Source organism: Hyperolius riggenbachi, chromosome 7 (genome assembly GCF_040937935.1).
Source record: "Hyperolius riggenbachi isolate aHypRig1 chromosome 7, aHypRig1.pri, whole genome shotgun sequence".
Taxonomy (NCBI): domain Eukaryota; kingdom Metazoa; phylum Chordata; class Amphibia; order Anura; family Hyperoliidae; genus Hyperolius; species Hyperolius riggenbachi.
Window position 1 is genome coordinate 40,930,863 of NC_090652.1, and position 23,750 is coordinate 40,954,612.

Consider the following 23,750-nt stretch of genomic DNA (forward strand, 5'->3'; position numbering starts at 1 on the left):
TGTACATAAGACCCTGCTGAACTGTGAATAATGACTCTCTACAAATCTTTGTCTGCAAAACTTTGTACGATTCCATATCAGTGGCTGAGCAGATACAGTCATTAGAACAATTGTGCAGAGACCAGAAAGTTTTTTCTCTTCGTGCCCTTAGTTATCAGTCTCTCAGGACAGGGAAGAGAAACTTCTCACCCCACAGGGCCCCCAGTCGCTTTTGGGCCCCCCTGCAGCTGCATCAATTGCAGGGTCTATTGTTACACCCCTGCTAAGACCTTGATGTCTCCCCCCAAGGTAATCAGAGGAATAATCAAGGACTGGACAAAACTGACATCAAGAAAAGTTTGTTAATTATACCAACATTTAAAGTGTACCTGAGATGAACACCTCAGATTTATACTTACCTGGTTACCAGGTTTTATTAGCAGAATGTATAAGCATTTCTTATTACAAAAACAACCCTTCAACTTTGTCATCTTATCTGGGAATTATATATAGGTTTTGGGTAATTATACAGTTTCCCTTTAACATCTAACACATTTACTAACGGTGTTCTGCTGATGTCTCTGCTTGCATCACTTGGCAAACAGTTAGGCAAAGCTAGTTTCGTTTCTCTTAATCTCTGTGTATTTCCTGCCCTCTTCTGTTTAATATCAAAGGATTGTTTTGCAGCTCGTCAGTTGCCAGGATCTCTGCTCACTGTAATAGGACTATCACTGTAACAAGACTATGACCATGACAAAAAGGTAAGGAGGATCTGTACTGTGGAGAGTGCTGCTCTGCAAAGCTCCCAGCTGTCCCTTTTTTGAAGGGACAGTCCCTCTATGGGAACTTAATGCCTCTGTCCCTCTTTCTTCTTAGGCCCAGTGCACACCAAAAACCTCTAGCAGGTCTGCAAAACGCTAGAGGATTTTGAAGCAGGTTTCAGAGCGATTCTAGGCATGTTTAGAGACGTTTTCTAAACAAGCCGTGTTTTTTTGGAGCGTTTTTGTGTAGCAGATTACAAATATTGTTACAGTTAGGGCCCGTTTCCACTTGTGCGGTGCGGAATCGCCGCTGATTCCCCGCTGATGAAATCACATGCGGGTGCGATTCCGCATGTGTATTTTACCGCGATTTCGCATAGGTTAGTATTAATGTGATTTTAACCATGTGACTGCCTGTTTTCGCATGCGAAATCGCTGTAAAATACGCATGCCAAAACCGCATGCGATTTCCCTATTAAATACATTAGCGGCGATTTGCATAGCGGCGTGCGGGGTGCGAATTCTGAGGGCTCTTCCGTGCAGATTTCTCCCGCACAGAAAAATGCTCAGGATTACTGACAAGTGGAAACAGGGCCATCCACTTGTATTGGCTATGCGAATCCGCATGCGGATTCGCGATAGTGGAAACGGGCCCTAAAAGCTGTTACTGAACAACTTCTGTAACAAAAATGCCTGGAAAACCGCTCTGATCTAGCGTTTTTCAGAGCAGGTTTCCACTTTCCTATACTTTAACATTGAGGTAGAAACACCTCAGAAATCTACAAAATGCTGCAGCCCGGGAGTTTGCGTTTGTGGAAAAAACGAGCCGATCTGGTGTGCACCATCCCATTCACTTTCATTAGCCAAGCGGTTTCCCCCCTGCAAGCGTTTTAAAAAACGCTCCAGAACCGCTCTGGTGTGCACCAGCCCAAAGTGTGTTTCTCTTTCAGGTTAAAGCAGCCTTTATCAACCTTTCTACCCTGGAGGAACCCAGCAAACAACTTTGGGATCTCAAGGAAGCCCTACAAACAATTGTTTGATCTGAAGGAACCCCTGCATTTATTTTGCAGGTGGAATGGTCTTTAAGGCTAATTTCACACCAGGACGTTGCGTTAGAGGGGGCGTTAAGGTCGCATAACGTCCCCCTAACTCAACGCCTGGTGGTGCTAGATCTGGACGTCAGAGTGAGCCGCGTTGTGCAGCTCACTCTGGCGTCAGTGATGCCGTGATGCGTACTCTTGTGCGCATGCGGCATCACGTGGTCCCGCCGGCCAATCGCCGCACAGAGCGGCTGCTCCAGGAAGTAAACACTGCACGTCACAACGTGCAGTGCATATTAATTAGCCATGTGCCTGGCCGCTCTCCGCTCCTCCCCAACATTACTGAGCATGTGCAAGCAGTACTGCATGCAGTACGTTGTCTTGTGACGCAGCGTTACAATGTAACGCAACGTCGGCACTGTGAACAGCCCCATTGATTTTTCATTACTGTGCGGTGGGCTGCGTTACAGGCTGCTCTAACGTGCGCCTGTAACGTCCCACTGTGAAACCAGCCTAAAAGTATGTGTGGCTGTTTATGTCATTACCCCTATTATACTGCCACATTATACTGTCTCCTGACCCCCCAATTTAGTGCTTCCTGTTACAATACCCCCTATTATAATGTGCTCTAATATACTCCCCCCACGATGGGGGAAATGCCAAGGAACCCCTGCAGAGTACTCAAGGAACCCTGGTTGAGAAAGCCTGTGTTAGATGGTCAGATCTGTGTGAGGCTGGGAACACACTAGGCAGAAACACTAAAACGCAGTGTTAATGCTTATAATGTTAGTTAATGGGCCGCATAAAAAAACACATATAAAAAAAAAACATAAGCATTTTGTATGCGTTTTAAAATATGTGTTTTTAAAAACACTGGTTTTGTTGCATATTTTTCAAAAACGCATAAAAAACGCACATAATGAAAGTCAATGGTGACGCATATGCATTTACGTAATGCAAGTGCATTAAAACACACGCAAAACACAAAAAAACTTGTGTGTGAGGTTGGGGCGTAACTAGGCCCCACCGGGCCCCCCTGCAGATTTTCTGAGAGGGCCCCCCCCCCCGGGGCCCGCTCGCGGCCGTTTTGTGGGTGCTGGAGGGGTGGCAGCATGAGGGGAAAGCCTTGCCCACAGTCGGCGGGGAAAGGGGTAGTTCCCCCCTCTCCCTCACCTCGGGGCTCTCCCCTCTGCGCTCCCCTCCAGCTCGTAAGTGTCTGTGGGGCTGTGGTGGGCAGCGAGCGGCGGGCAGATACATACCTGCTTCCGTGCGTTCCATCGGAGACTTCTCCCTCTAGCGGCTGACGTCACTTCCGGAAGTGACGTCAGCCGCTAGAGGGAGAAGTCTCCGATGGAACGCACGGAAGCAGGTATGTATCTGCCCGCCGCTCGCTGCCCACCACAGCCCCACAGACACTTACGAGCTGGAGGGGAGCACAGAGGGGAGAGCCCCGAGGTGAGGGAGAGGGGGGAACTACCCCTCTCCCCGCCGACTGTGGGCAAGGCTTTCCCCTCATGCTGCCACCCCTCCAGCACCCACAAAACGGCCCCGAGCGGGCCCCAGGGGGGGGCGGGCCCCCCCGCGGGCGCATGGGCTGCAGGGCCTATTGTTACGCCCCTGGTGTGAGGACAAAAACGCAAATCATAAACTCATGGAAAACACCTGGAGAACGTAATACAAATGCACAAACGCATATGCATAAAAACGCACCGTTTCCCGTACTGCTAAATGGGCACCCAGCCTCAGTGTGTTGGACTCTAGCCATTGTTTACATTGATATATTTCATAATTTTCATTTGTCATTATGAAGGAAAACTAACGGTGATTGAAAGGCTCCGTGTACTTGGGACAGAGAGTTTTCTCCATGGTGATATTTTCACAACTTGTTATAAAATGCCCTTTTAATTCCCCAGCAAGCAAGAAAATACTCAAAACAATTTTGATGATACTTTTTCACTAACTTTTTGGTTACATAGTTACATAGTTATTTTGGTTGAAAAAAGACATACGTCCATCGAGTTCAACCAGTATAAAGTACAACACCAGCCTGCTCCCTCACATGTCCCTGTTGATCCAGAGGAAGGAGAAAAACCCTTACAAGGCATGGTCCAATTAGCCCCTAAAGGGAAAAAATTCCTTCCCGACTCCAGATGGCAATCAGATAAAATCCCTGGATCAACATCATGGTACTTTTTCAATTGTAAAATGCTGAAAAGTTAGTTTAAAGAGAAGATGAATATTATTTCCTAGGTGATAACTCAGGAGAAAAAGTCAATTGCATATGGACCTCTGTCTATTGGTTATGAATTATTTGTGGTATGTGTGACTAGGGCTAGGGTTAAAGGATACACAAAAAGGCTGGTGAAGCAGAAGTCTTTTAAGTGTAGTAATTGTTTTCTTTAGAACGGGTGTGTTATGTTGGGAACACGTCAGGGCTGTTTCTTGGGCAGTGCGGGCAGGACGGCTGCCCTGGGTGCAGACAGGCAAGTAGAAGAAAGGGGGCGTAGACACAAGGACATAACCGCTAGGGAGCTGGTGATGCATGGTGCAGCCAAAAGAAAGAAGATTACCAGCGTGATCATTTTCCTTGACTCCTCCTGAGTCCTGGGCTGCCTGCCTCAGCACCGCATGATGACCGCTGATGTCCTGTAGCGGTACTGCAGGCTGTCATTGCGCAGCACCCATGGAGGAGTCGGCTTTCCAGGCTCTCTTTACCTGTGTGTTCTCTTTGCCCTGCTTCCTCCTGGATGAGCGGCTGGTCACAAGTAAGTAGGCAGATCTACTTGTGACATGTGGCTGGGTGACTGTCCCTAAAGAGGAAGGGTTTGCGAGTCCACAGGGGTGGAGGGGGTGCAATTTTTACACCTTCGCGCCCTGCGTGCAATTTAGCCTAGAAACTGCCCTGGAACACATGATGCAATTTCCCGACCGATCAACAGGTGATTGGACAGACAGTTTTATCGTGTGTACATGTCCAGACTGCTCCCGATCGATAAAGGGATCGATTTTCTGATGATAACTATGCAAAATCGATCCCTTTCTCAATTGGAAACAGATCTGGCATGTCGGAAATAATTGCTTTATTCCCGTCGATCGGGTGGGAAATATCATTGTGTGTTCCCAGCATTAAAGGTTGAAACACACTCACATTGGGTGGTTGCCCAGCTTCAACTGGATCACTTGTGGGGAAGTCCAGTCACCCAGTGCCACCCAAATAGCGAAGATACAGCAACGATTTCAATAGTTAAAGGACATCCGAGGTGAAAATAAACTGATGAGAAAAACAATTGTATCTATCCTCCTTCTCCTAAAAAGGATTTTTTTTTAAATATCCTTCAGTTTTATTTTATATTTAAAACTACTTTTTAAGTTTTTTTAGTGTTTCATTGTCTCTGCTCAATGTCACCTTCATTGAAGTATGCCAGAGCTCAAATCTATGAATTATTCACCCTGTTTATCTCTTTCCTGCTTTTTAGAAGCCATTTACTGACAAGAAACTGTTTTATGGCTTTAATTACTTATCAGTGAAGCTTATGACTCGGTCCCGACCCAGACAGAAACTGTCACTTACATACCTGATGCTTAACTCTTTCAAGCAGAGAAAGAAAAAAAAGGAACACAGCATAGTTATTTGTGTGCTAGGCACTGTACATACACATGTCTATCTAACATGTCACATGTCACTTCAGTTGTCAGCTTACCTTTTCGTAATTGTTATTGTATCTTCTCTATTTCGGTGCCTCCAAACTAATGATACCTAATAATTAGAGGTGTGTGTCTAGAAAGGTGACCCTCTTTCTTATGTATAAAAAAAAATGGGAGGTGTGAATCTGTGTCATAACTGTTATTTTAAACCATCGACAGAAATTACTCAAAATTATTTTTTCACCTATTTCACCTATATTACCTATTTCACCTATTTTTTGATTGCATATGGCCCAGGGCAATTAATTTTTTCTCCTGAGTTATCTCCTAGGAAATCATTTTCATATTCTCTTTAAAATAATTTTCAGGCCTAATTCACAGTGGGGTGTTGCGTTGTAATGCAAGGTTAAAATCGCAATGCAGTTTTTCAATGCAACACAAAAAAAGGTGATAACGCAGATTAATGCTGCGTTACTGTCGCATACAGTAGGTACAGGAAAGCATACAGGCAATGTAAAGTATGCTTTCCTGTACCTGGTAACGTCTGCGTTTAGACTGCAAGCAGTGTGTTTCTATAACGCTACACGTTACAATGCAACGCTAATGTCACAGTGTGAACGTCCCATAGGATTAGCATTGCAGTAAGCTGCGTTATAAGACTTTATAATGCAGATCCGCAACGTCCCTATGTGAATAAGCCCTTAGGCATTTTACAACTGAAAAAATACCTTTACTATCTGCAAGCTTAAAAAGCATTTTATTAACAAGTTTAAAAAACTGGTGTCTTCAGTGATGACAACTGGGCCCATACAGGCTTGTACTGACCCAACGGGAACTTGGGAGAATCCCCGGTGGGCCTCAGGGCCTCCCTCTCCTGGCCCTGCACCAAACAGCAGGAGGGGGTAGTAGTAGCGCAGGGGGGGGGGCTTTGTCACAAAGCGGCGGGGAGGGGGCCCAACTCCCCCCTCCCTCACCTCCTTGCGATTGTTGACACTAGTGCACACCGCCCGGCATCCTCAGACCAGCGGTAGCTACACTGAAGATCCACGCAGATGTTGCCCAGTGACCGCGCATAAACAGGAAGTGACATCACTGCCCACTTCCTTTATTTGAAGTATATGTGCCGTCACTGAGTAGCGTATGCACGAATCTTCAGTGTAGCTACTGCTGGTCTGAGGATGTTGGGCGGTGTGCAGTGCCAGCAAGCGAGGGAGGGAGACCCCGGGCACGAACCTTGTGGTGACGGTGAGTCATGCCTGCCTAACTCTGCACTGATGTGGACATCTCACTACCTATGGGGGGAGGGGGTAATCTGCCTAGTGGCTACCTATATTGCAGGAAGTGGGACTTGGCTACCTATACTACAGGGAGACTTGGCTACCTATACTACAGGGGGGGGGGGGGGGGGCTTGGCTACCTATATTATAGGGGGGGCTTGGCTACCTATATTACAGGGGGGCTTGGCTACCTATATTACAGGGGGGGCTTGGCTACCTACATTACAGGGAGACTTGGCTACCTATACTACAGGGGGGGCTTGGCTACCTATACTACAGGGGGACTTGGCTAGCTATACTACAGGGGGGCTTGGCTACCTATACTACAGGGGGGCTTGGCTATCTATACTACGGGGGGGGGGGCTTGGCTACCTATACTACAGGGGGACTTGGCTAGCTATACTACAGGGGGGCTTGGCTACCTATACTACAGGGGGGCTTGGCTATCTATACTACGGGGGGAGCTTGGCTACCTATACTACAGGGGGGGACTTGGCTACCTATACTACAGGGGGGGACTTTTCTACCTATACTACAGGGGGGGGGACTTGGCTACCTATACTACAGGGGGACTTGGCTACCTATACTACAGGGGGGCTTGGCTACCTATACTATATGGGGGGCTTGGCTACCTATACTACAGGGGGGCTTGGCTACCTATACTCCAGGGGGGCTTGGCTATCTATACTACAGGGTGGGGGGCTTGGCTACCTATACTACAGGGGGACTTGGCTACCTATACTACAGGGGGGCTTGGCTACCTATACTACGGGGGGGCATGGCTACCTATACTATGGGGGGCTTGGCTACCTATACTACAGGGGGACTTGGCTACCTATACTACGGGGTGCTTGGCCTATACTGCAGGATAGCTTGGCTACCTATACTGCAGGATAGCTTGGCTACCTATACTGCAGGGGGGTTTGGCTACCTATACTACATAGGGGGGGTTGGCTACCCATACTACAGGGGGTGGAAACTCGGCTACCCATACTACAGGGAGGTGGGGACTTGGCTACCCATACTACAGGGAGGTGGGGACTTGGCTACCCATACTACAGGGGGGTGGGGACTTGGCTACCCATACTACAGGGGGTGTGGGGACTTGGTTACCTATTCTACAGGGATGGGGGGGACTTGGCTAGCGCTACTTGATGAAGTCAGTCAGGGGCAGCTGGCAATTGCTGGCCTTGGGCAGTAAAAACTACAAATCCAGGCCCTGCTTCTGTCCCCAGCTCTGCCCCCCACATGCTGGTTGTTCGTGCAGCGACAGCAGCCAGGCCACAAGTGGACAGAGTAGAAGGAGGTGGGGGCACCCTCCCAGTGAGCCAAACCACAAGGGGACTCCCGGGAATCAGGACAGAGAAGAAGAAGTTGGGGCACCCTCCCAGTGTCTCCCTTCTCCCCAACCAGTGTCACCCTCCTCTCCTCCCCACTGTCACCCTCCTCTCCTCCCCCCTGTCATCCTCCCCCCCCCACCCAGTTTCACGCTCCACGGTCACCCTGCTCCTCCCCACTGTCACCTTCCTCCCCACCCAGTGTCACCCTTCTCTCTACTGTCATCCTCTTCCCCACCAGGTCACCCTCTTCTCCTCCCCAGTCATCCTCCTCCCCACCTAGTTTCACCCTCCACTGTCACCTACCTCCCACCCAGTGTCACCTTCCTCTCCACCGTCACCCAGTTACACCCTCCAGGGTCACCCTCCTCTCCACCCAGTGTCACCCTCCTCTTCACCCAGTGTCACCCTCCTCTCCATCCAGTGTCACCCTCCTCTCCATCATCGCCCTCCTCCCCACCCACTGTCACCCTCCTCTCCACCATCACTCTTCTCCCTACCCAGTGTCACCCTCCTCTCCACCATCACCCTCTTCCCCACTGTCATCCTCCTCCCCACCCAGTTTCACCTAACACTGTCACCCTCCTCCTGCCCACGGTCACCTTCCTCCCCACTCAGTGTTACCCTCCTCCCACCCAGTATCACCCTCCCATCCCACTCAGTAGTTCCAAGTGTTGGAGGTAACAGTTGCTGCATTTCAAGTGTCAGTGGTTATGGTTGTTGCATTTCAATTGTCGGTGGTATTGGTTGCTGCATTTCAATTGCCGGTGGTAATGGTTGTTGCTTTTCAATGGTCGGTGGTAATTGTTGATGCATTTCAAGTGTCGAAAGTAATGATTGTTGCATTTCAAGTGTCGGAGGAAAAGGTTTTTGCATGTCAAGTGTCAGACATAACGGTTGCTGCATTTATTATTTGATTTTCATAGTGGCTGTATTTAGTACTTTAAGGTTACTGTTGCAGCAATGTAACGATCGGTGTAACACAGAGAGGGTCTGATTACCGGTGATCTGCAGTATCACCGAGAATACAGATATATACCCGATTATTGATGATCTGCAGTATCACCGATAATCAGATATATCTCTGGACACCTGGGTAATAAGAGTATTTGGTGCATCAGTAATACTTTGAGGACTGCACCTGAGGAGCAGGTGCACAGCAGTAATACTTTGAGGACTACACCTGAGGAGCAGGTGCACAGCAGTAAGGAGTACTGCACAATAACACGTTCCTTCCGCAAGCCTGAGACTCTCCCAAGGGAGGGGTCAGGCTAGGAGTAGGAAGGACAGAGTGTGAGTGACACCAAGGAAGGATGTCACCCACAGGTCTGTGAGCTATCTCTTGACTGAGGAGATAGCTCTCAAGGTCGGGCAAGCCGGGTCGGCAACAGACAGACAGATCAGGGACAGAGACAGGAGACAGATGCGGAATCCTAAGACAAGCAGAGTTTGGCAACAGAGTATCAGATATAGCGAAGTACCTAATCAGAGATCAGAAGAGTAGTCAGGAAAGCAGAAGGTCATAACAAATAATCAACAATGCCTAGTCTTGGGTGTGAGCTCCTTGATCATCAACACCCTGGAACTGGTCTGAGAATAACTAGATGGTAAAGCTAATTCCTAGTCTGAGGTGTGAGATCCCTGGTCATCAACACCCAGGCACTGGTCTAAATAATAACACAGATAATATCACAGATACTGACAAGGTCTGAGTGCTACCACGTAGTGATTGCAACGCCAGACACCAGAGAAATGACCAGCACCCAGTATATATACACAAGCGCTCTCCAGCGCCTCCCCTAAGTGCTGGACCAATGAAACCTGATAGAATTGTCAGCTGATCGGCTAGATCAGCTGACACCCTTCTGACTGTCATAAAGGCTCTGCCTCTCAGCGCGCGCGCGTCCTTCTGAACCTGTGTGGACTATCAGTCCCAGCCACACCAGACATGTGTTGTAATGCATCTGCTGGTTTGAACGCGGGGCCAGCCGCACCGCTGTCAGAGCATGCGGCGGTTTCCCCGCGTTCAGCCATACTACTAGTGGTAGGACCATGCGTGCAAACCGCCGCGTTGGACGCGGAATCTGCCACCTTGTTCACTGGGCATGCGGCGGTTTCTCCGCGCTCCGTCAGGCTAGTGGATGCAGGCCCATGCGCGCAAGCTGCCATGTTGAACGCGGAATCAGCCGCCTTACTCTGAGTACTCGCGGCGTCTTTTCCGCGTTTTCTCACAGTACCCTCCCCCCCCCTTGAGGAGTGGACTCCGGACAGCTCCTACCCGGTTTCTCAGGATATAAAGCGTGGAACTCCCTCCTTAATTTATCCGCATGCATGCGACACTCAGGTACCCATGTTCTCTCCTCAATACCATACCCTTTCCAGTGAACTAGATACTGCACTGAGTTCTGTACAACACGTGAGTCTAAAATCTTTTCTACTTCGTACTCAGGTTGGTCATCTACCATCACAGGAGGAGGAGGAGTGGAACCTACATGAACTGCTGGCTTAAGCAGGGACACATGAAAAGATCTTACACCACGCATGCTGGCAGGGAGATCAATGGCATAAGTAACATTGTTGATCTTCCTGGTTACTGGAAAAGGGCCCACAAATCTGAGTCCTAACTTGGGCGAGGGCTGTTTCAGGGTCAAATGATGCGTGGACACCCAGACCAAGTCTCCTGGCCGGAACTTCCACTCTAAGGAGCGTTTCTTGTCAGTTCGACCTTTCTGACTTTGAAAAGCCTTCTCCAAATTATTTTTCACGATCCCCCAAAATGTTTGTAAATGACTTTTGCCAAGCCTCCAAAGCTGGAAACGGAGTGGAAGCTACTGGCAGTGGGGAGAACTCAGGCAACTTTCCAGTTACCACCTGAAATGGAAAGAATACAAAGGAAGAGCTTTTCAAATTATTGTGCGCAAATTCTGTAAACGGCAAGAACTTGACCCAATCATTTTGCGCATCCGCAACATAACACCTTAGAAACTGTTCCAATGACTGATTAATTCTCTCAGTCTGACCATTGGTCTGTGGGTGGTAGCCTGACGAAAATGACAGTTCCATGCCCATTTGATGACAAAATGCCCTCCAAAATTTAGAAACAGATTGGACTCCCCGATCTGACACAATGTTTTCTGGAATGCCATGTAGCCGGAAAATGTGGATGATGAAAAGATCGGCCAACTCCTGGGCCGAGGGGAGTCCTTTCAGGGGCACAAAATGGGCCATTTTACTGAAACGGTCGACTACCACCCAAATGACCGACATGCCCTCAGACCTCGGAAGCTCACCCACAAAATCCATGGACAAATGGGTCCATGGTTCACTCGGGGTGGGCAGAGGGTGCAACGTTCCCACAGGTGCCAGATGGGAGGGTTTGCTTTTTGCACATACTGCACACTCTCTAACATACTCCTTGCAGTCAGTTGCCAATGAAGGCCACCAAGCACACCTAGCAACAAGGTCCTGTGTTCTGGTGGCCCCAGGATGTCCAGCATTTTTGTGGTAGTGGAACATCTGCAATATCTGGAGACGAAATGGCAGTGGTACAAACATCACCCCTTCAGGCTTTTCTTCAGGGACATCCTGCTGGAAGGGACCCAAAGTCTCCATCCAGTTTTTCCAGGTCTCTGTGGCTGCCAACACTACTCTCTGTGAGATAATAGTCTCTGGGTCTGAGGGCTGTGCTGTCTCTGGCTCGAAGCATCTGGACAAAGCATCCGCTTTAATGTCTTTACTACCCAGAGTGTACGTAATTACAAATCTGAATCTCGAGAAAAACAGTGACCACCGAGCCTGACGGGGACTCAATCTCTTAGCCCCCTCAATGTATTCCAAATTTTTGTGATCAGTGTAAACGGTAATCGTATGTTCTGCTCCCTCTAGCCAATGACGCCATTCTTCGAAGGCCAATTTAATGGCTAGGAGCTCCCTGTTGCCTATATCGTAGTTTTTCTCTGCTGGTGAAAACCTACGAGAGAAATAGGCACACGGGTGTAATCTTCCCTGCAACCCAGAACGCTGAGACAGCACAGCCCCTACCCCGACCTCCGAGGAAACACCTCCACAATAAAGGGATAGGAGGTGTCGACGTGTCTCAAAATGGGTGCAGAGCAAAACAATTCTTTCAAAGTGGAGAAAGCAGCCAGAGCTTCAGGGGACCAGTGGTTGGTATCTGCCCCTTTCTTTGTGAGACTGGTGAGGGGTGCTATGACTGTGGAGTATATGAACCTTCTATAGTAATTAGCGAATCCTAAAAATCTCTGGAGAGATTTTAGTCCCACTGGCTGAGGCCATTCCAGGACAGCAGAGACTTTGGCAGGATCCATAGAAAGGCCCGAGGTGGAAATTATGTACCCCAGAAAGGTGACAGATGTTACCTCAAAAATGCATTTCTCCAATTTAGCATAAAGTATGTTCTGTCTTAACTTGTGCAGCACAAATTTGACATGAGCCCTGTGCTCAGAGAGGTTATCTGAGAAGATTAGTATATCATCCAGATATACCAGGACAAATTTACCCAACACCTCCCTGAATACTTCATTAATGAGTTCCTGAAAGACGGCAGGGGCGTTACACAACCCGAAGGGCATCACCAGGTACTCGTAATGCCCATCGGGTGTGTTAAAGGCCGTCTTCCACTCATCGCCCTCTCTGATCCGCACCAGGTTGTATGCACCCCGCAAATCCAATTTCGAGAAAATCTTAGCATTGGTAACCTGAGTGAATAAATCGTCTATCAAAGGCAATGGATAGCGATTTTTTACTGTGATTTTATTCAGGCCCCGGTAATCAATGCATGGCCGAAGGCCTCCGTCTTTTTTCTTTGCAAAAAAGAAACCTGCTCCGGCAGGCAACCGGGAAGGGCGAATGAAACCCTTAGCTAAGTTTTCACGGATGTACTCTCGCATGGCCACTTTTTCCGGCCCAGACAAATTGTAGAGATGACCTCTAGGGGGCATACAACCAGATCGGAGATCGATGGGGCAATCGAAGGGGCGATGTCGAGGTAGTTTATCTGCAGCTTTGGGACAAAACACATCTGAAAATTCAGAATATTGCTCCGGTACTCCCTCCACATGAATCCTGGTCTGACCCAAGGTCACCCTCACTAAACAATGATGAAAGCAATGGGCTGACCAGCTTGTTAGCTGACCAGTGGCCCAATTAATGTGAGGGGAGTGAAGGTGTAACCAAGGCATGCCAAGGATGATAGTGGAGGTTGTCATGTGTAACACAAAAAAATGCAACTTCTCCCTATGCAGCACCCCTATAGTGACTCCCACCTCTGGTGTCTGAGACAGAGGACGGTTACGTTGCAGGGGAGAATCATCCACTGCCATAACTTGGATAGGTGGTGTTACCGGGGTGAGCGGAATACCCAATTTCTTAGCAAATTCGTAATCCATAAAATTAGCCGCTGAGCCCGAATCAACGAAGGCCTCAGTGACTTCAGATTTATCTTCCCATGTAATCGTACAAGGAAGAAGCAACCTTTTATCATCTAGGGGTAAAAGTTGTACGCCTAGGGTATTACCCCCAACTACTCCTAGGCAGTAGCGTTTCCCGATTTCTTAGGGCAATTCTGTACTCTATGACCCCCCTCTGCACAATAAAGACATAACTGCTCTGAAATCCTGCGTCTCCGCTCCACTTGAGACAACTTTGACCGGCCAATCTGCATTGGCTCGGGTGAGGCGAAACGGGAGGAGGTGGAGTCACAGGAGGTGCAGCGTAGGACACCATCCTTACATGGTTTCTACCCCGGGTCTGTCTCTGATAGCGTAGCCTACGGTCGATCCCGATGGCCGATGAAATGGCCTCATCAATGGTCTTAGGTTCAGGCTGACTTAACATAAGATCAGAGACCTCATCTGACAACCCTGATAAAAAACAATCTAACAGGGCAAAGGTGCCCCACCTGGCTGATACTGACCACCTTCTGAATTCAGCAGCATACTCCTCGACCGGACTCTTGCCTTGACGTAACAACTTGAGCTTCCGCTCAGAAGTCGAGGCAATGTCTGGATCGTCATAAATTATTGCCATGGCTTTAAAAAATTCATCTACAGAGGTTAGGGCTAATTCTCCAGCGGATAGACTGTACACCCAGGTCTGAGAATCGCCTGATAACAAAGTCTTAATAAATGTGACCCTTTGGGCCATAGTTCCTGAAGATCTGAGTCTCAACTCAAAGTATGATAACACTCTACTCCTAAAATTTCGGAAATCAGATCTGTGACCAGAAAATTTTTCAGGTACAGGCATACGTATGTCTGTGCTAGGAGGGGATCGCACTTCATCCACAGCCGTCTGGAGGGTTTGTAAAGACCCGGACAAAGTGTCAATTAACGCCCGGTGATTACCCAGCACTTGGTTGATGGTATCCACCGAAGTGGTAAGTGCGCCCAGACGGTCGGTGTGTGCGTCCATTTGCATTTTTGGTCTGGCGTTCTGTAACGATCGGTGTAACACAGAGAGGGTCTGATTACCGGTGATCTGCAGTATCACCGAGAATACAGATATATACCCGATTATTGATGATCTGCAGTATCACCGATAATCAGATATATCTCTAACCTCTGGACACCTGGGTAATAAGAGTATTTGGTGCAACAGTAATACTTTGAGGACTGCACCTGAGGAGCAGGTGCACAGCAGTAATACTTTGAGGACTACACCTGAGGAGCAGGTGCACAGCAGTAAGGAGTACTGCACAATAACACGTTCCTTCCGCAAGCCTGAGACTCTCCCGAGGGAGGGGTCAGGCTAGGAGTAGGAAGGACAGAGTGTGAGTGACACCAAGGAAGGATGTCACCCACAGGTCTGTGAGCTATCTCTTGACTGAGGAGATAGCTCTCAAGGTCGGGCAAGCCGGGTCGGCAACAGACAGACAGATCAGGGACAGAGACAGGAGACAGATGCGGAATCCTAAGACAAGCAGAGTTTGGCAACAGAGTATCAGCACCCAGTATATATACACAAGCGCTCTCCAGCGCCTCCCCTAAGTGCTGGACCAATGAAACCTGATAGAATTGTCAGCTGATCGGCTAGATCAGTTGACACCCTTCTGACTGTCATAAAGGCTCTGCCTCTCAGCGCGCGCGTCCTTCTGAACCTGTGTGGACTATCAGTCCCAGCCACACCAGACATGTGTTGTAATGTATCTGCTGGTTTGAACGCGGGGCCAGCCGCACCGCTGTCAGAGCATGCGGCGGTTTCCCCGCGTTCAGCCATACTGCTAGTGGTAGGCCCATGCGTGCAAACCGCCGCGTCGGGCGCGGAATCCGCCGCCTTGTTCACTGGGCATGCGGCGGTTTCTCCGCGCTCCGTCAGGCTAGTGGATGCAGGCCCATGCGCGCAAGCTGCCATGTTGAACGCGGAATCAGCTGCCTTACTCTGAGTACTCGCGGCAGCTTTTCCGCGTTTTCTCACAAGCAATAGGCATTTTGGTAACTCTGGCCCACTTCCTCAGAGTTACATTAGTTAGCTCTGTTAGATTAGTTAGTTTTGCCCCATCATGTTATGTCCACACTCATTGTTTTTGCTGCTCATTGTTTTTGCATCTAGTGATGTATGGGCAGATTTAACTAAAAGACAAATCTCTCTCTTATCGAAACTGATAAGAACCACAGGCCGATTCCCGATTAATTTCATGCTGAAATCGGCCTTTTGTGCCACATCCGCCGCCTCGCCGCACCGACGCTGTGCCCCCCTAATGTAAATGTCACCTCGGTGCCCAGTGTAAAGTATACATTAAATGTCCTCTGCTTGTCTCGCCTGCTGGCTTCTGGGATTCCTCCTGCATACATGTGCAACCCATGCGGTTTCCTAGTAGGGGCATGTGTGTGTCGTCACACATGCGCTCTTACGAGGAAACCACGTGCAGCATGCATGTTTGGAGAGGGGAATGCACCCGGAGCAATGGAGGGTCAAGCGCAGGCCGCAGACGGGTAATATCGGTGGCATTTACATTAGGGAGGCACAATGTTCGCGGGGGTTTTGTCTCGTTTATTGATCGGCAGGAAATTGCACGCCGTTCCCGCCGCGCACCTGATTGAGCAAGTCAGCACAACATCTTGCAGCATGCGCGATCGAGAATGCAACCAATTTTCAATCCGCTATTGGACGCATTGTCGTTCGAGCACGCACTTGGCGGCATCGATTTTCCTCCAATTCGATTATAATAATCGAATTGGATGGTCGTTTGGCTGCCAAGTCGGCGGATGTATGGCTACCTTTATTCTGCATCTTCTCTCTGCCTGTCACAATTTGCTTTTCTCACCACTTGTCTCACTAGGGTCCCGATTCAGTTCACTTTTCCTCCTAAGTTTTCTCTTAGGTAATATTTTCACGTTATAAATAAAATGCCTTTTGAGCCACCAGCAAACAGGAGAATACTCTGAATAATTTAATAAGTGCTGTTTAAGAGCGCCAACATATTCGCACTCCGAGACAGAGATATAGAGCTCAGCCACTGTCTGGTGCTGATCTGAGGAAGCGGGCAGGTTCTGTGAAATGCCTTGTCTTTTTATTTGTGTCTAACAATAAATCTTAACCTCTTATCAGGAGGTAAGACTGTTCCTATTACCTCCACTCATTACATATTTTATCACAATTGGGATGCCTCCTCCCATCTTGCATTGTCTTGCTGAAACTGACTAGCATGGGAATTGGGAGTATTCATACTGGTTTCTCACTATCTCTCTTACTGTCCCTTCATACATGATTCCTGAATTGTACCCAAACTTTTTTTTGACCATACTATGTTTTAATGCGTTACAAAGTAGCCATTTCTGTGTATGAAAGTGTTTTTTATTTTTTTTACTTCCAGATAGTGAAATTCTGGGAACATGGCTTACATTCGAGAAGCATCGCAGACTATAAGATGTTTGAGAGGGACGCTTGTAGAAATATTTGAGAAGGATGTCACTGGTTTGTGCGATGAGCTGGACTCCCTTCATCTCCTATCCATGGAGGAATACTTTAATCTCCAATATGACGGAGATACTACTATGAAAACTGAAAAGATGGTAGATATTGTACTTCAGAAAGGAGAGTTTTCGTCAGAGAAATTCCTGTATCATCTCCACAACATGACCATGAGATTTCCTGCATTGTCCACACTGTCCTTTCCAAAAGGTGAGCAGAACCTGAGGAATGTGTTGGTGGGAAAGGCAAAATCTAAGATAATACCAAAGGGGCATACAAATAATGAGCCCTAACATGGGGGGGCATGGGGGGGGGAGCTAAGGGGACCTGCTCCTCTACTTAAATGCAGAGCAGTGGCAGAGGAGTGTTATACTTTACCTGTTCCATGTAGCTGCACACCATACAGCTTATCACCTGGATCCTGATGCCTGTTACATGACATGCACAGGTGGCAGCCTCAGGTGATAGGGTGCAGCCCATTGATGGAAAGGGGGCAATTACCCCAGGGCCCGACTGTTCTAGGGGCATCCCTGCACCAGGGGACCCCCAGGTGGCCTCCCCTAACTGCTCCCCATGGCCCTTTAAGTTTAGTAGTTCAACTGCCTTGATATATCTCACCTGTCTCAGCGGCTGCTCCATCCCGATCTCCATCTTCAGCTACGCTACCTGCTTCTTCTCTATGCCCGTCGCAGGTCTAGCTAATAAAATCCCTGTGTCCCTGTGTACTCCTGTCGCTGTGAGGCTGGGTCCGTGTTTTTTTGTTAGTGTGCATGTGCGCAGCATGGACAGCCTTTGGGACAGGAGGACGGGGCCAGGGAGCCGGGCGGAAGGGTGTGTGCGCGCGTAGGGCAGACTAGTGTGCGTGGCAGGCCGATGGGTGCACACGCGTGGCGGGTGGACGGATGCGCATGCGGCAGACGGGTGTGCGCACATACGCACTGACTGGCGGCGGTACGGTGGCAGGACCGAGACCTAGATCCAAACGGGCTTAGGTCAACTAGTTTACAAATAACATGCACCTGATGAAGAAGACGCAGGCAGCTGGGCTGAAGACAGAGAACGGGACATAGCAGCCGCCGGGACAGGTGAGAGATCTCAAGGCAGCTGAACTACCAAATGGGGGCCATGGGGAGCAGTCGGGAGAGGCCACCTGGGGGTCTCGCGGCCCCATTAACTGACTTTCAAGGGGGAAACAAGTTAATTTTGCCCCAGGACCCCCCGTGTGGCTTAAAGGAACACTTAAGCCAGGAATGAAAAAATCAGTTTTACTTTCCTGGGGCTTCTACCAGCCCCCTGCAGCCGTCCCGTGCCCTTGCAGTCACTCACGGAGCCTCCGGTCCCCCGCCGCCATCTAGTTTTGTTTTCGCTGACAGGCCCTGACAGGGAGTTGGCAGGCTTTCTGTGCCTGCACAGGCCTTGCCACGCGTATCCTTCTTCATGTTCCCATCCTCAATAGCGTTCTGCACAGGGGCAGGACACTATTGTGGACAGGAACACAAAGAAAAATACGCGTGGCCAGGCCTGTTGGGGCTGTCAGTGAAAACCAAACTAGCTGGCGGCATGGGACCGGAGGCACGGGACGGCTGGAGGGGACTGGTAAAAGCCCCAGTAAAGTAAAACTGATTTTTTATTCCTGGCTTAAAGAAAATCTGTACAGAAATAAAATTCCCCTTAGGGGGTACTCAGCTCAGTAGGTGGAAGCCTCTGGACCCTATTGAGGCTTCCCCCGTCCTCCTGTGTCCCAGGGCAGTCTCACTGCAGCCCACGGAACGCACAGGCGACAATTTATTGGCCTGTGCAATATTTACCTTTTCTGGCTCCGGCGGGGGCGCTGTTGCGGCTCTTCTGACGGAGATAGGTGTAAATTGCTGATCTCCGTTGGAACCGCTCTACTGTGCAGGCGCAGGAGACTTGCGCCTGCGCAGTAGAGCGGCCTGGCGGAGATCGGCTATTTTCGCCTATCTCCGTGGGAAGAGCGGATACTGCGCCTGTGCTGGAGCCAAGGAGGTAAATATTTACATCGTCGCCGCTCCGGGAGGATTTTCGCCGCCGCCGTGGGACGGAGGAGGATGGGGGAAGCCTCAAAATGATCCGGAGGCTTCCCCCGCCCGAGTACCCCCAGGGGAGTTTTTTTCATTACAGATTTTCTTTAAGTGTTCCTTTAAACCGGCTCTGATAGGCTGCACTGAAGAGGAGGAGGACCAGTCCTATAGTCAAATGCAAGTAAAATTGAATGCCACGCTTCTGCTGTGTCTAATCCGAGGGGAAGGGGGAGTGGGGGGCTGGAAGCTACCTTATACCATGGTTTGGGGGAGGGGAGTGGCTTTTGGGGGAGGGGGGTTGTTGGCTGGCAGATTTTTTCTATGGGGCCCTGCAATTTATAGTTATACCCCTGACCTTTGGTGATCTATTTTACCTTCTTTGAACATACATCACCACATATACTGTAGCAATATGTAAATTGCAAACATTTTGATAAATTACATTTATGTGACATGCACAAACATTTATTTTTTTACTGAATAGTCAAAATTATCTACTGAGCATGCTCAAGGCATTACAGCATGCATGTGCTCCTGTCTCATGGTCTGTTCACAGAGCCTTGAAATTAATTACTAAGTCACCTGGGTCAAGGGTCATTGACTTATAAAGTCGTAGCCACTAACAGAACCTCTTACAAGAGAACGGAACCTCTTGGGAGTAATCAGAAAGTGCAGGAAGGCTGTGCAAACACATCTGTTACTAGCCTCATTTCATCTCTGATGTTTCAGTCGGGTGTCCTTTAACCACTTTACCCCCAGCGGTGCGGATATCTCCGTCCCCTTTTCCATTCTTTCACCCTCAGGGACGGAGATATCCGCACCTCCTGCCGCTGCCTGCGCTTCCGCTCGCTCGTGTGCGTGCTCCCGCTCTCATGCACGCCGCCGCCCGCTCGCCCGGAGATCAATGAACGGGAAAAACCGTTCCCGTTCGTTGATCTAAGCACCCACAATGATCGGCTGCTTCTATGAGAAGCAGCGATCATTGTGAAAAAAAAAAGTTTCCCAGCCTCATAACACTTACTGCAGGCGTACTTCATGTACGCTTGCAGGTCGCATAAACAAAAAGTTACTGTGGCCATCTTGTGGCCAAATAGTAAAGCTACACCCTAAAGCATTTTTCATACACTAAAAGTTAACTCATTACCTCCCACACTCCCCCCTTTTTTTTCTTGTAATAAAAAAAATTTACAATAACAAAATACATAAATAGTTACCTTAGGGACTGAACTTTTTAAATATTTATGTCAAGAGGGTATAACACTGTTACTTTATAAACCATGGGATTGTGTAACGAGTGGTGTCAACACTCAGAGAGAATCTGATTATTGGTGATCTGCAGTATCACCAGTAATACAGATATATACCCGATTATGGATGATCTGCAGAATCACCAATAATCCGAATATGACTAACCTCTGGACACCTATATAGTGTGAGTGTTTGGTGCAACAGTAATGACTTTGAGTGGGACCACCCGAGGAGCAGGTGGTCCTCGGCAGTATGAGAAATACCTCCCTCTGGGAAGTGCAAAGACCTTCCAACAGCCTGAGACTTCCAAAGGGGTGGAGCCCCAGGCTGAATAGCAGGAAGGCCCTGTGGCTAAGTGACCCCTAAAGGTGGGCGTCACTAGCAGGACTGGAGACTAATCTCTCAATGGAGAGGTATAGCTTGTAAGGTCGGGCAGGCCAGGTCGGCAACACACGGGCAGATAAGGTACAGAGACAGAAGGCTGATTCGATAACCAGGGGCAGGCAGGGTTGGCAACAGGTAGTCAGATATGTGTAGTTACCGAATCAGAAAGCAGAGGGATAGTCAGGAATGCAATAGGTCATAACAGATATCAAACAATGCCTAGTCTTGTGTGTGAGGTCCGTGGTCTCAACACCCTGGAACTAGTCTGAAGTATAACACAATGATAACACAGTTTCCCTAGTCTTGGGTGCGAGGTCTGTGGTCTCAACACCCTGGAACTAGTCTGAAGTATAACACAATGATAACACAGTTCCCCTAGTCTTGGGTGTGAGGTCCGTGGTCTCAACACCCTGGAACTAGTCTGAAGAATAACACAATAGTAATACAGAAGTAATCTGGCTCAGTGTGAATTCCCAGGTCCTCCTGGTTCTAACACACTGTGGGATCTGACTATGGTCTGAGTGCTTTCACGTAAGTGTTCGCAACGGCAGACAACTTGAGACTGACCAGCAGTAACTATATATAGAGCGGCGCTCCCCGGCGCCACCCACCGCTGATCAGCCAATAGCCACTTGCTCTGCGATCAGCTGACCAACCTGGTCAACTGATCCCTCCTCGTTTGTCATAAAGGTTCTGCCTCTCAGCGCGCGCGCGCATATTCCTCAATCTGTGTGCACTAACAGACCCAGCCACATCAGACGCACGCTGCTGCGTGCAAACCGCCGAGCCGGACGCGGAACCAGCCGCCTTGCCGCCAGTCCGCGCGGCGGATTTTCCGCGATCTATTACAGCTTGTAATTAGGGATGGGCGCAAAACTGAAAAACATGCACCTTTATTTCCAAATAAAATATTGGTGCCAAACATTGTGATAGGGACATAATTTAAACGGTTTTATAACTGGGACAAATGGGCAAATACATTTCATGGGATTTAATTACAGTAGCATGAATTATTTAAAAACTATAATGGCTGAAAACTGAAAAATAATGATTTTTTTCCCACATTTAGAATAAAATAATTATTGGCATAATGTCCCACCTAAAGAAAGCCTAATTGGTGGCAAAAAAAAACAAGATATAGTTCATTTCAGTGCGATAAGTAATAAGAAAGTTATAGATGAATTGAATGGAAGGAGTGCTGAAAGCTGAAAATTGCTCTGGTGCTCAAGGGGTAAAACCCCTCAGTTGTGAAGTGGTTAAAGGGAACCCGAGGTGAGATAGATAGGGAGGCTGCCATATTCAGCTATTTGTAAACAATGACAGATGCCTGGCAGGCCTGTTGTTCTTTTGGCATAAGTAGTGTCTGAGTCAAAACCCTGGAACAAGCAATTAGTAAAACCTGAGTCAGAGTACCTGATCTGCTGCATGCTTTTTCAGGGTTTATGGCTAAAAGTATTAGAGACACAGGACCAGGAGGATTGCCAGGCAACTGGTATTGTTTAAAAGGAAATAAATATAGCAGCCTCCAAACCCCTCTCACCTCGGGTTCCCTTTAACACCAGGCTCTATGAAACTGTCACAAAATGTATAAACAAATCTTTAAAAAAATCACATAAAAACTAGGGGTTCACATACATAGTGTATATAATGCAAATTTTCCAGTCAACTCACATAAAGTGTGTGTGCGTGCGTGCGTGCGTGTGTGTGTGTGTGTGTGTGTGTGTGTGCGTGTCACTCAAGAGTGCCTAGATCTGATGGCCCCATAAACATTTTGCTATGTCTCTAGCTATGCCTCTTTTAGGAGAGTTTGAGTAGAGTATAACCTAGCGCCAACTTGAGAGGCTTGCACTCCACATTAGAGATGGCCACGGGTGGACAGTTACCAGCACACTAAAATGTGCTTTTGCATTCCTGTCGGCAACACATGGCGTGTTCGACCAGCCCCCCCATACATCATTATGGAGCCAAACTTTGACCTCTCACCCCAGAATCAGCAGGCACATGGCAGCCAATCAGCTATCACACCCTCCTGGACCACCCACCCATAAAGACACCAGCATGGCAGCCATTTTACGGTCTGCATTTGGCTGCTGTGCTAGGCAGATCAGGGAGAGCTCTGCTACTAATCGGGATAGCAGTAGTTAGGCCTCTGCGCTGTTTCCCCAGTGAAGTTTCTTGCTGCTAGTACAGCGTCCTGAACACCCAAGAGCCCTTATAAGGGCTGGACATTGGTTTTCTTGCTATTGTTATATTGCAGCTGTGTATCTTCTGACTGTCCAGTGCACTGACTTTAGCTGTTGGACACAGGTGTGCACACTGCTGCTAGTGGTACAGTACCTTGCATAATAGCCCTCATAAGTGCAGTTTTTCTTGCTATTGTTATACTGCAGTCCTCGGTGTCCAGTGCACACGTTAGCCATTTGAGACCGGTCTGCTGGTCCTAGTAGTGCACTGACTAGATAACCCAATAATCCTTCACCACCACTACTGGCATCATCTATTATCCACTACTGTCCCCTGTATAGGGCCTATATATATAACGAAGGGAGGCGCCGAGGGACGGACCTAAGAAGACGTCAGATAGGTAAGATTAACCCCCCCGCCCACCCCGCACAGGTGATTTGATTTAACAGGATGAAATCCGAATAACAACTATCCGGATTTCATCCAAGATTGGATTTGAGTATCTCTATCCCCGTAATGTGTACCTGCTTTCTAGTAGTGTCTTTTAGAATTCCATTGTCACCTCTTGAGTAATCTTTGGAAGGTGCTATTATATTCCCAACAGCTGGAGGTATTCTGCTCGACCTTCCCTCCTAGCCTCTCCACATGATCTATGTGTGGGGAAAGGGAGACACGGGTTGTCTTGCCTGGGGCAGCAAATAACCTTTAGCGTTTTCCTGACAGTGGTGAATTATTAATCTATTAGTATTTAGCCATTCAGAAAACACACTGTTGCGAACACATCTCTTTAATTACTGACTCGTATCAATGATGCAGGTCTCGTGGCAAGTTACATACAGGTTAGACACCCAGTATGCATAATCAGCCCCAGAACCTGCACAACCTAAGCTAGGTACACACTGAAAGATAGATGATTGGTCAC

The 23,750-nt window shown here is 48.5% G+C and overlaps 1 protein-coding gene across 1 annotated transcript in view; it reads left to right on the plus strand.

The window, feature by feature from the left end:
• Nucleotides 1-679: 679 nt before the first annotated feature.
• The window catches only part of LOC137524278 (up-regulator of cell proliferation-like), a 29,896-nt gene continuing 6,825 nt past the window's right edge, over nucleotides 680-23,750 (plus strand). Inside the window, exons 1-2 of the mRNA XM_068243956.1 lie at nucleotides 680-740; nucleotides 16,873-17,180. Of these exons, the coding sequence (XP_068100057.1) occupies nucleotides 16,892-17,180 (289 nt within the window). The 5' untranslated portion in view covers nucleotides 680-740; nucleotides 16,873-16,891. The remainder of the gene's footprint in view (nucleotides 741-16,872; nucleotides 17,181-23,750) is intronic.